Here is a 12,589-nt window from a genome sequence, read left to right as displayed (position 1 = left end):
TCGAAGACTATCGAAGCGGAGTGTATTCAGACAGTCACAGGTGAGGGAGTATGTCAACATGATAAGTAAGAAAAGCGGCGTCATAAGAAACGTTCCTGTATTTACTACTTGATTGATTGATTGATGGTTCTCTTCTTCTTTTGAGGTTGTTGTTTTCGAGTTCTTGGTTCGTTCATGTGTCATGTGGGCTTAGTCTTGTGACGTTGGTGTTCATCTGGGCTTGGCCTTTGTTGTATGGGTTTAGCCCGGTTTTTTCACTAATTAACTTAACCGGGTATTTTTCTTCTTAATTAATAGATAAGGCAAAGCTTTGGCCTTCATTTTAATTTTTTTTTATTACAACAGCGACAGCCGGGGAGACCAGAGTCAGCCGGGAAGATCAGTCCAAAAGCTCGCAAACGACAGACCAATATCACAATACTTGACTCAGGAAATTATAAGTAACATAATGAAATCACCAAAAGTGAGGTATATAATAACAAAATAAAAGAAAATAAAACCAATCGGCATATATCGCCTAGCGAAATGAGGAATACCAGAATACTGCAAATGCTTTCGCTCGAGAGCTCATTTGTAGCCAAACTGGTACTTGTTGTAGTTCGCCAAGCTCTCGATGCCACCGCGCTGCGTAGTCGAAGGATTTCCAGACATTCCTAGACCGGATCCCCCCGCGCCCATGTTCCACGAGGGCTGAGCCTTGTCGTCGAACCCATCACCGAGGCTGCCCACGATCCCAACATCTGCTAAGTTCACCTTCTTTTCTGCAATTTGCAACAAAAAAACAAAGAGAAGCATCAACACGTTTTCCGTCAAGGTGCTACACGCAGAAGGGGAAATAAGAGGAGGAGCTTACGTCCGGTTATGTTCAAATCAATCAATCCACGGCTCAAAGAGTCGGCCCATATGCTAGACTAGCAATTGTTGGGCGCGGCGGCACGCCGCACTGATTGTATAATGCAATGATTGTAATATTTTTAAGACCATGCTTAAATTGATGGAAGTAATTAATAGTTTCTTGTTTAAATAGTAGGTTTTAAGATGGTTGGCAATGAAGTTGGATACAACATACACTGAATCTAGGTACATGAAAATTTAATCCTTAAGATCAAGTAAATAAGTTGCGTATAGAGAATTCTACCCATGTTAAGAAGGCATAAAATAACTGGTAATTAACTTGGACACACGATACACTAATAGCGGAAAGGCATACAAAAAGATGGCGCCCGTGGCTGATATGGATGGTTGTAATTTGTAAAGGTTTTGTGTTAGTGATATTAACCAAGGAAGAGGTAGTAGCAGTAATATATAATTAGACTTGGTTACAGAGCTCATATCATTGCCTTGCATAAGTAGTAAGTGCACTAATACATAATTATCTGACAACATTTTTGAAGTGGTTACCTCTGACAACATAGATCGTGGGATCATTTTACATATAGGATACATGGAAAATACATGAGTTTCTACTTGAACATAAGTATTGACATGTTCTTGGTTACCAAAGCTTGGAGGAAGTAGCAAAGTAGGATGTTAAGACTGGTAGTGCTAATGTTCCCTGGTATCCCATTCATCAGTGCTTCGCATTGGTGTCCTCGTTGTTGCGGGAAAAGATAGTGAGTTGTTGGCCTTTGGTGAAGAAAGAGCCGAGTGTGCTTCATTGTCCAAGGGGGAATCAGTGTCCTCTTATCGAATTCTTGTTTGGTCCCCTCGACAAAGCTAAGAAGACCTCCGTCATCCTATGTTTTTAGGATACATGGTTTATATTAGTTGTTTTTAGAGCATATTTGATGATCTACACTATAGGTTTAAAGGATGGCAGTTGTGAAATTCGTAGAGAGTTTGATTTCTTTCAAGATCGGTATGAACTGAAAAAAAAACCTAGCTATATAGTAAAAGTAGGATAAGCTAGATAATATAAGTGACCACATTAAAAAGTTGCTCCATATCTAGGACTCACATTATATTGGATTACATGATGGATAATGATGAGGAAGACGGCATGGATACAGGTTTTTTCTGGACTGAATATGAAGGGACGCTGGCTGGTGGTCACATGATTGTCTGTATCGAGTATGGACGCTTGTTTTAAACGGAGAATAGTTTTGTTTGGAGAGCTGGAGGTGTGTGCTAGTAGCTAGCTCCAGTTTTTGACGATGGATGACTGCTAGGAAATAGAGGATGAGCAAATGTTTGTAACCTCTGTGGTACAAAAGCACATAACTGGCAAATATACACAGTGGTGGCAGTGGGTACTGTGCATAACCGGTCTTCCTGAGCTGCTTTAGATAATCAGGGGCTCGAGTCTCGGCTGTCGGCCCAATGAAATGTGGGGACTATGCTTTATTTTACTTCATTGCTTGCAGAAAAAAGAAGTTAGTCAAGCTACTGTTTGTTCATATGGGTGCAACAAATTGGAAGAAATTTTAGTTGGCAGATTACATGTGGTTTCACATAATACTCATAGTACAACAGTATCATCGCATTTCTCTTTCGATTATTTATTAGAAATTCCGGGAATAATTAGCTATATGAAAGAGAAGATTATAATGAGCAAGATAGATAGATACCTGTCTATACAATTACAATAGGTTTAAGGGGTATCATTGCTGGAAAAACTAATAGCATGTCTGCTTAGCTAATGTTAAATTGTCTTTAGAAGAATGACCTATTGGAGGCTTGGAAAATTTGTTGTTCTACTTAGCTAGGAATAATCATTGGAACCTGATGGCTTCTTTTTCTCACAAGTTGCACTGAAAAAAAGAAGAAAAAAATGTGTCCAACTCTTATCTGGAGGCATGTGTGATAAATTCTAGTGCACCTTTTCTTTGGTGTTGTAGTGTATGCTTGTCAGCTTCCTCTCTTCTTGCCATCATTTCTTGAACTTGTTGGCACCCTTCCTATCTACCCGTTACTCTCTGCAAATGCAGTTTACCAAAGCTCATATCAGTCTCAGTAATGATCAAGCTCTTGTGAAACGTTTTGTGTGGACACAAATGGTGCAGAAATGAGCACGAAAGCTCTGTCCTCAAAATGCAAAATCAAAGAAGATGTAATAATTGGATCATATACTTGCAATCATAAGTTCAGATACGCCAAAGAACATATCCGAGATAGCGAGCATGCCATGAACTATGAAAACCCGGGCACCTACAGTTAAGCATCTCAAAATAAATAGGAAATCCTAGGACATCAAAGAATCAGAAAACTGAGGTACTTTGCAGCAGACCCGCAAAAGGTAGCACCAAACCCCTAGTTTGCCAAGGTACGCAAATCAAAGAGAGAAAAAGGAAACCAAAAAATAAACTTGTCATTCAAACAATTAATTCCATATTTTCTGAACCCAAATTGATGAGAGCATACGAAGTCCCATAGTCACTTAAGATAAATAATGAATCATGTAATTGGTCATATTTCCCTGAATCCAACCGTCTCTACATTACTAACACTCCGGAAGCCACACTCGATGAAGATCCAGAACGGCGTGCTCGGGAGTTCGGAAGGACGCGCTCGGAACTTCGGAGCAGCTGCTGGACCTCAGAGGAAGCGCGTTGTTGAGGCTGTGAGCGGGAGCAGCATGCTGGAGAAATCAGGGCCCTTGACGGTGTGGCACCCGAGGAGATCCGCAGTGGCGCGCGCAGAAGGAATAGGGAGCAGCGTCGCCGAAGCACGCTCCCGCGGCCGCGCTAGAGAAGGCAATGGATGCCTTGGGTGACGCTCGGGAAGAAGCACGGGGCAGCGAGTGGGCCAGGTTGGGAGAGGAGATGCAGGCGGTGGGGACACGCTCACGAAGGAAGAGATTAGAGGAGAGACCAGTGGAGAAATCCGGCGACGGGAGAAGATTCTAGAGATAGCTATGTGCAGGAAGACAAAACAAAAGAAGCACACATGCCGATTCTAGCACCGCTTTGACCGCATGGTTCCCCACGGCTACAGCCACCCGACCAAGGAACCAACACAATGTATCACCAAAGCAAGAGAAAAGTGAACAGATTAAAGTGTACATGTGTCAACACCAAATGCGATCCAAAAGCTCTCCTAAATTGGCAAAGAGCACTGAAACGATACACAGGAAATTACCATTAGAAATCAAACCAACCAAGAACACTGTGCACCAGGTTTACCCTTAGGGAGGCCCAGTACTCTATCAAAAAAGAAGTGTGTTCTCCTTTAATATAGTAGTTATTGATCTATTGATAACCTGCAGTAAGGGAGCAGCTAAAGAAAATATACACTGATGTCCTTCTTGATGTGATCTCCATTTAAACATAGCCTATATTAAGAATGAAGACAATATGGTGAGGCATGTGCATAATAAACATGCAAGAGTCATGCCTCGTAACTCGGCTGCAAAGTTGCATCAGTAGAAAGTATAGAAGAACAAGTCAAGCATTATCAATAAATTTGGAAGACCTGTAGAGCCGCAATAAGTAATCATCTTACAATATCATACATATGTTTATATTTTCGATAAAGATACGTATGTTTATATACAGAGAAGATTGTGTGCAGCTGAAATTCCACAATCTCATGTATTACAAACATCTAATCGCAACCACAGAGCTAAAGTAACTTTTTCTTGATAAAGTAAGTTAAAAAAACGGATTGGAGAAGTTTGTTCATTTACCTCAGTTTAAGATCTGGTCATCATCTATGTCAGTCTCTATCTGCAAACCATGCATAGAAAATATTAGACGTCAGTATGTGACACCATGTAGCAAGCGCTCCATGTCTCGGTGCTGCAACCTGCAGGCTGCACATGTATGTGGCAGAGGTGGAGAGCCGGAGCAGGGATTACACCGACGTCGGCACAATAAAACTCCAGGCTGAAGGCAAAGATCAGCAACATGGGATTACCAAAGGAGAATAGAACTCAGGTAGCAACAAATTTAACTATATACCAATCTACTTTGCCTATAGTCATTCCAATGAATCAAGTGTGAAATACTAAATAAAATGTCTACTATATATGCATTTTTGGTACTCAGCTTACCCGAATACCGCCATGAGAGCAATCAGAAAGTAGGAGACATGTGATTGAACAGAGAAATCTTATGAAACTTAGAAGTCATGCATATTGTTTATGAAGAACATATGTCCTGCTAAATGACAAATATCATGATAGGTGTTAACCTAAATCAGTAAGATAAGAAAATCAGAATAAAAGGACTACAGAACTTATGACATATTGCCAAACCATGTAACATAAGAAACTGTATAGAAGATGCCATAGACAGTACGAAGCTCCGCAATGACTTCATCACCTCCTTAATCCACCTTAACATCATATGGGCCTAAAGGATCAACCCAAGGACAAACAATTTCCACCTGTGGTGAACAGCCACCGACTCACCCCCACTGAAGAACCACCTCACCAATGGGCCCTAAAATCTTGGGACGCACTTCCTTCTCATTCTCCTGTTGTCTCTTGTGGTGCTGTTGTGCTACTGTAACAGCAGCAGCTCCCTTGACTGTCTGCACCCTCTTCCAAATCCGAAGCCCTTCTCTAGCAATATGACAAAGGAATGCAAGTTCAGAGGTTGCTTGGAGGCAGTGAGAAGGCCAATGAGCAGGAAAAATATCCTGGCGTCGCGAATTAGATAGAATAACCTAACCTACCCGACTGAGGAAAAAGATGCGCCGGCATCCGGCGGAGTGAAGGATGGAACAGACCTATTCTTCTTGGAGAGGAGCTTGTTCTCGTTGACCTTGCGGCAGCCGCCCTTGAGGGTAGTAATTAAAGTACTTCTAATCCTTTCTTTAGTTTGGGATGACCATCAATCCAAAGAACAGTAAACCTGTCGGTACTACATTACTTATGGAAGTTGTATTAATATCTGCTGCTTGCTTAGATTTGCATAAATCTTTTGCTTATATCCCCCAATATTCAGATTTTATACCCCACTTGGAAGGTTACACACAATTTAGCATGAGATGCCACTATTTTTATTTGCAGTTGTTCAGTTCATATGTTGGAGAGACGTGACACATGCAAACGGCCTGCGACTGGAAAAGACATAATACAAAGAAAATCAAAAGAAGCTAGCAAGCTATAGAGTAAAACACATATAATATATAAAATAAAGCTTGGTGGCAGTAAGATGAATATTGCAAGATTGATCGAACATCAAACATGGTAGCTCATAAGAGGTGAAAATGTTTGACACTGGTGCAAGTGAAATAGATACTACCAAACATTTGAACGCTAGGATATTAACTAACATATAACAAATCACTCCCATGTCTAAATAACCTGCGTACAGAGGTGTGTATAGGCATCCCCAAGTCATTTCTTTTCATAGACCACAGAAACTATATATAAGAACTCATATTGAAACTGGCCTGAACTGAGCAGTCAATTATCAATGAAAAACAAACAGTATCACCTTGAAAATATCCTCTCAGAGCAATACCACCCATCTATTTTTAATGCTTCAACTCTACAGAGATTTCAAAAATCAAGCCTAATCATCATAAGGAAAGCTGGAGAAACAAAAGTTGATTGTCAGAGATATATTTGATCATGTAGCCATCCTATATTCAAGCAATATTGTGGAAATGAGACTAAACTGTATGGTTCAGTGCTTACTAAGCCAGACCAAAAAACACGAGGCTACAAAATTCACACATAGAAACAATGAAACTCATACACAAAATCACCTCTGCTGCTGCAGCAACTTGGCACGGCATTGGGCTTCGTTGGGTCAATCCCTCACATGGTGGCCCTCCTCTTGGCAGCGGAAGTAGAGGCCGTTGTTCACAGGGAGGGGGGTGACGCCCTAGGGGAGCGGCAGCGTGCAGGGGAGCGGGCCGAGCCGAGAGGGAGCATCCACGAGAGGGGAGACGGGCTCCAGCGAGGGGAGCGGTGGGGACAGGCCGCCGCGCCGCGGACAACATCCCGGTAGGAGCGGTTGGAGCTCCTCCAGCGCAGATCGCGGCCCGAGCGATGGCCGTCCGGGGTGCCGCACGAGGAGGATATGGCCGGAAGGAGTGGCGAGCGGGGGGGGGGGGGGGGAGGCGAGGAGGCTGGGATTGGGGTGACCCGGCGGCTAGGAGTCGCCGGCGAGGAGGCTGCGGTGGCAGGGGAACGACAGCTAGAGGAGCGCAGGGAGAGGGAGCGTCGGGAGAGCTCCTGTGTATTGTTTATTGATGGCATCTGGCGACCGTCGGCAGCGTCGATCTCAGCGACCCACATGGCGGCGCGCTGTTTCCCACACGTATTCATCGACGGGGACGGCTGGGTGGAGGAGGCGATGCATGCAGAGATAGGGGACAGGGGCGACGGATGGAGAGGCCACGCGACCTACGGACCGACGCGCCCCATAGCCGCTGCTGACCTCCAGACCCGTGGTCGACACGGTTGTCACGTCCTCTTCGCTCCCCGCTCGCTGCCCCGCCTCCATGCCGACGATGGCGCCACCACCCAACTCCCTCCCGATGTCGTGTGCCAGCTAGATCGGCAGCAGCTTCCCCGATGACTGGGCCGGACGGCGGCGGCTCCGGATGTGGCCGGCGTGGGGAGCAGGCCCGGACAGAGAGAAGAGATGGGAGAGGTGGAGAATCGAGGTGCAGTTAAGCGGCTGGCCACCATTTTGACCATGTGTAAGAATGCTACGGCCATGCGCAGAATGAAGGGAAAAGAACTGAATAGATGTTTCCTAGCCTCTCTAAAAGCTTAGATAGCACCAAAAGTGCACACAGAAAAACTAGTACTACAAATAAAACTATCTAGTGCAAACGTGTCAACACCACAGTAATTCCCAGCAGACCTCAAAATTATGAGAAAAAAGATGTTTGTTGCCATTTAGTATAGTAGTTATTTCACCTGAACATTTTCTTTCTTGGTATTAGACTTGGGAGCTGCCAGAGGAAGACATAGAAATATCAGACAATGTTCTCAGCATATTTAGCAGCCTAAATATATGGAGAAAGTTGAGAATCAAACCTGGACATCCTGATGCGCAGCTGTTTCTGCACTTGGGGTTGCCGATTGGAAATCTGCATCACCAAATAGATCAACCTGAGGTTCTACAACACCTTTTGTTGCTGGAGTGGCTGCAGGCTCGTCAATGAAATCATCCATCAAGTTTGGGCCAAAAAGATCGGCCTCGCTAGTCTTTGCAGTGTTAGCTGCATCTGTAGAAAAAAAAAGTAGTTACAGAAAATCAGAAGACAACATCAACATGTATTCTATCTTGGTGGTCTGAATAAAATAATGGTCATTTTAATGACAAAGGGCATATATGCTCACTTATTTATTTGTGTTGCAGTATATTCACCTTACAATGGTCAGTGTCTACCTCTTCGAGGTCCAACACGCTAATTAGATATATAAAGATAGACAATTTCCATAGCCTTGACAAACTATCAGATTGTCCCTTTTGATAAAAAAACCTAGTTGATCAATTAAACCGTCATTCATTTGATGACCTACAATTTAAGCCAGTATTACAACACTACAGGAATCCATCGAGGTGCCGACGGCCGGCGGCCCTCGGCGTACCACCGCCTCGCCCTCGGCGTATGGTACGCCGACGGGGACCCTCGGCATAGCTCCTCGGGCAAGGTCAGCCTCGGGACAGCCCAGCTGGCCGTCGGCGTAGAGGAGACCGTCGGCGTAGAAGGCGAAGGCCGAGGGCGACGACCACCCGTCGGCGTACTAGCCCTCGGCGTAGCAAGCTAACGGTACGACGTCGACCTGACGGTCGTTACCGCTACGCCGAGGGTGCGGCCGTCGGCGTACGCTGCCACGCGGCGGGCTCTGGCGAGCCGTGGCGCGCGCTACGCCGAGAGTGAGGCCGTCGGCGTACGCTGCCACGCGGCAGGCCCTGGCGAGCGCTGGCGCACGCCACGCCGAGCGTGAGGCCGTCGGCGTACGCTGCCACGCGGCAGGCCCTGGCGAGCGCTGGCGCACGCTACGCCGAGCGTGAGGCCGTCGGCGTACTCTGCCACGCGGCAGGCCCTGGCGAGCGCTGGCGCACGCTACCCCGAGGGGGAAGCCGTCGGCGTACATGAGACCATTTGGTCCATGTCGACGCTACCCCGAGGGGGAAGCCGTCGGCGTAGCTTGGACCATTTGGTCATTTTTTTTGGTTTTTTTGCTGTTTTCCAGATTTGGCAGATAATAAAAGCACATAAAATTCACAGGAACTTCGCATGAAGTGCAAATACACATAACATGAAGTGCATACATAGTGTCATAGTGGATACATAGTGCCATAATGTGCATACATGGTGGTGCCCTAGTGTGCATACATGGTGCCATAGTGTCGATAAGAGATACAATGCGACAACTAGAGGAGCTCGTCGCCGCTAGACACCGGCCCGGGCCGATTCCTTCCGGTAGAAGCTGCGGAAGAACCACCGGGAGAAGGACCGGGAGAAGTACCGGGTGTAGCACCGGGAGAAGGACCACCATGATGAACCGGTGTGATCTCCCTCCCACCACCCTGGTTTCCGGAACATCCCGTTCCCTACACACATGTTCCCGAGATGTTAGCAATTTGCGAGGCAAAGGAAAGCCGTAGTATTCGGTTTGGCGAAGAACTTACCGTTGTTCTCCCATAGTACTCCGCAGCGAAATTTTCCTTCGATGGCATGTTTGGCGCCGGCCCCGGAAAGGGAGGCATCGGCCCTAAATCCGCTGTCTGTCCAGTTTGATTGGCCACCATCGACGCCTGCAAGATAGTTTACATGTCAGTCTTTGAAGAAATGAAGCATCAAACTAGGGGAAAGTGGGACTTGTCATCATTTGCGGAAACAAAGGTTGGAACTTACATGTATATATGCCATGTACTCCATGAAGTGCTGCTGGTGCTGGTTGAAGGCCACCTGATATTCTTGATGAGCGACCACGTAGGCCGCCTCGAAGTCAGGCTACAATTTCACAAATTCATGTCTCGTTAGCACTTAGCAATGTATGAACGAAAGTCGGAAAGAGGATGGAAATGAGGGAAACTTACGTCGTATGCGGGTTGTTGCCGAGACCGGCGACGAGGCGGGAGAGGGGGGCTGTCCTTGGTGAGTCCCGCCTTGAGACGCGTGAAGGTCGTGGTGAGGGTATGCTTGACGGCCTTGTTCAGCATGGCGAGACGGCCATGCGGCAACCCTCCGGACGACAGGACCAACGACTCCTCGTCGACCTCCGCGCTCATGGGGTCATCCACCTCCGGGTGACGATGCCTCACCATCTCGCAGTAGTTCTCGACGTCCTCGGCGTAGGTGCCGAAGTACTCAGGGAGCGAGGGCTGAGGCTGCGAGAGATCGGGCTTCTTAAGCCGCATCTTGTTGTATATCTCGAGGTCAGACATCTCCTCCTCGGGTCCTAACGCGGCCCTCTGCATCGCGAAAGGAAATGTTGTGAGTACCAACTTTGAACCTGAAGGAAAATAAAATGTATACATACCGTCTTCCCCTTGTAGCGCTCGTAGCTGAGGTTTCCCCACAAGGTGTGCCACCGTCGCCTCGGTTCTCCGCGTTCCGCCTCGCCACGGCTGCAAAGTCCTCGTCCATCTTGAGCCACCTCGTCCTAACCATCTCCTCCCATGCCTCGGCATGCGGCTCGGCCCAATCGGGGATAACCTGAAAATGCAATACTCAACTCAATCTAATGCAATCGCAACTTAGTAGCAATGTAGAATCTCATTGACATTTTACTCACCGACATGTAGTCCTCCACCGTCATCTCGTACTCGGCCTTAGCATTCTTACCGACAATGTCCGCTTATGGACCCTCTCGCCTCTCTGCCTGTAAGTGACCCGCGGACGTGATCCTTTGGTTGTACCACACCTGCGGTGTCAACCTCTCACAAGTCGCCCGCAAAGTCCTGTTCGCGGCCGCCTCCTCAACCTCGGGCGCCACACGATAAAAACACTTCAATCATGCAAAAAACAATTGTGAGATTCATGAGTTAGAACATTGGGGTCATCAAATATGAATGAAGCTCGAGAAAATATGTCTTACCCAAAACTTTCTCATCACGGCCTCAGCAGCCGTCGGGAAGCCTACGCTGTGGGCACTCTCGTAGTCCGTCCAAGTAGTGGCTAGCTTCATCTCGCCACTGGGACAAGGCCGAGGGGATAGTACTTGCCCGGCCAGAACTTCCTAAGCAAAGCTCCAATCATGCTGCTAGGCAGGCGCCCCTTGACCCCCGGAGGAAATATCCAATTGCTGCACATGAAAATCAAACATTAGCACATGAAAATCAAACATTAGTACTTGAAAATCGAAATTGCCAAATTAGTACACTTACTCAGTGCCAGCAGGAATAATAAGGGTCTTCGCCTCATGGGTCTTAGGCTCCTTCCTCTCGTCGGGGACTCTCGCTTCCCCACGAATCTTCAGTGCCTTCGGCCGCCCATCCTCCTCCGAGTCTCAAACCCGCGGCTAGAGTCCTCCTCGGCTCTAGACTCCGTCTCCGCCTCCTCTCTAGACGTCCCCTCCAAAAGAACCCGGAAGCAACGTCGCCTGAAGCCGAGGGTGGTGGCTCAAAGTCCGGTCCTCCCCAGCCACCTCCACCTCCACCTCCACCTCCACCTCCACCTCCACCTCCACCTCCACCTCGTCCCCGTCCTCGTCCTCGTCCTCGTCCTCCTCCTCCTACCGCAAAGTCCTCGTAACGCGGATTGCGACGCGGTTCCCTCTCACTCCTTCTAACATTGTTCTTGCGTTGTTGCATCTTCTTAAGCAAGCTCGACGAGTCCTCCTTGCCGCCGCTCATATTGTTCAATCACCTGCATTGAGAAAGAGAAAACAATTAAGAAGCATGTTGAAAAATATATAAATAGTAAGCATAAAGACACTAAACAATTAAGAAGCATGTTCAAGAATATATAAATACTAAGCATAAAGATACTAAACAATAAAGAAGCATGTTGAAAAAAATATAAATAGTAAGCATAAAGATACTAAACAAATAAGAAGCATGTTGAAATATAAACACATAAAAGACCCTCACCAGCCGTCATCAATCTCATCGTCAATCTCATTTTGTTTCTCCTTGCCACTATCACTATCACTATCTTTTGAGTAGTAAGTTGGATTTTGATAGACGGGTGGAGGCTCATCATCGCTATCATCTTCCACTTGTAACTTCTCGAGCATATCTATGTCCTTTAGATCCACCATCGACTCACCACGAGTTTCGCATCGTTCCCGAGGTCCTCTTCAAGAACACATTCTAACTCAAAGTGCCCGAAGTCCTCTTCCTCTTGATAGAAAATTCCCTCGTATGTTACAGGGTCAATGTTGTTGTAATCGTCCTCGGAGGGAATCGGTAGGTTACCATGTGGCGATACCTGGAACACGACTTCCCAGCCGTTGAGGGCCGCTTTCTGGCATGGGTACGGCAAATAATAAACTTGCTTGGCTTGGTGAGCAACAATATAGACATCGGCTCCGGTATAGGTGGTGGAAGGCTTAACTTCAACTAACCCAATGGACTTGGTAATTCTTTGTCCACCTCTTGGGTCGAACCAATGACACTTGAACACAACGAGATTGAGTTGTTTGTTTGTACGGTTGAAGGTCAGCTCGTATACATTCTCTAACCTCCCGTAGTAATCAAAGGTATCGGATCCTTTAGTGAAGACA

General features: G+C 46.6%; 1 protein-coding gene across 1 annotated transcript; it reads right to left on the bottom strand.

The window, feature by feature from the left end:
• Nucleotides 1-9,118: 9,118 nt before the first annotated feature.
• Nucleotides 9,119-10,447, bottom strand: LOC139835362 (uncharacterized). Its single transcript, XM_071825211.1, has 4 exons — nt 9,960-10,447; nt 9,775-9,873; nt 9,549-9,674; nt 9,119-9,470 (listed from the first exon to the last, which is right to left on the bottom strand). Exons 1-4 carry the CDS (start codon nt 10,398-10,400, stop codon nt 9,291-9,293), a joined length of 846 nt encoding a protein of 281 aa, XP_071681312.1. The 5' UTR covers nt 10,401-10,447; the 3' UTR covers nt 9,119-9,290.
• Nucleotides 10,448-12,589: the final 2,142 nt, after the last annotated feature.

This window comes from Lolium perenne, chromosome 2 (genome assembly GCF_019359855.2).
Source record: "Lolium perenne isolate Kyuss_39 chromosome 2, Kyuss_2.0, whole genome shotgun sequence".
In the NCBI taxonomy this organism is placed as follows: domain Eukaryota; kingdom Viridiplantae; phylum Streptophyta; class Magnoliopsida; order Poales; family Poaceae; genus Lolium; species Lolium perenne.
This window is presented reverse-complemented; position numbering and strand designations above follow the sequence as displayed.

What these genes read in the sequence shown, in the direction of transcription:
- LOC139835362 (XM_071825211.1), bottom strand. Translation starts at nt 10,400, where the DNA reads ATGTATACATTTTATTTTCCTTCAGGTTCAAAGTTGGTACTCACAACA. An exon ending in GGCAACAACCCGCATACGAC is followed by an intron (nt 9,874 to 9,959) that starts GTAAGTTTCCCT and finishes GTGAAATTGTAG; the next exon opens with CCTGACTTCGAGGCGGCCTA. An exon ending in AGTACTATGGGAGAACAACG is followed by an intron (nt 9,471 to 9,548) that starts GTAAGTTCTTCG and finishes ACATGTGTGTAG; the next exon opens with GGAACGGGATGTTCCGGAAA.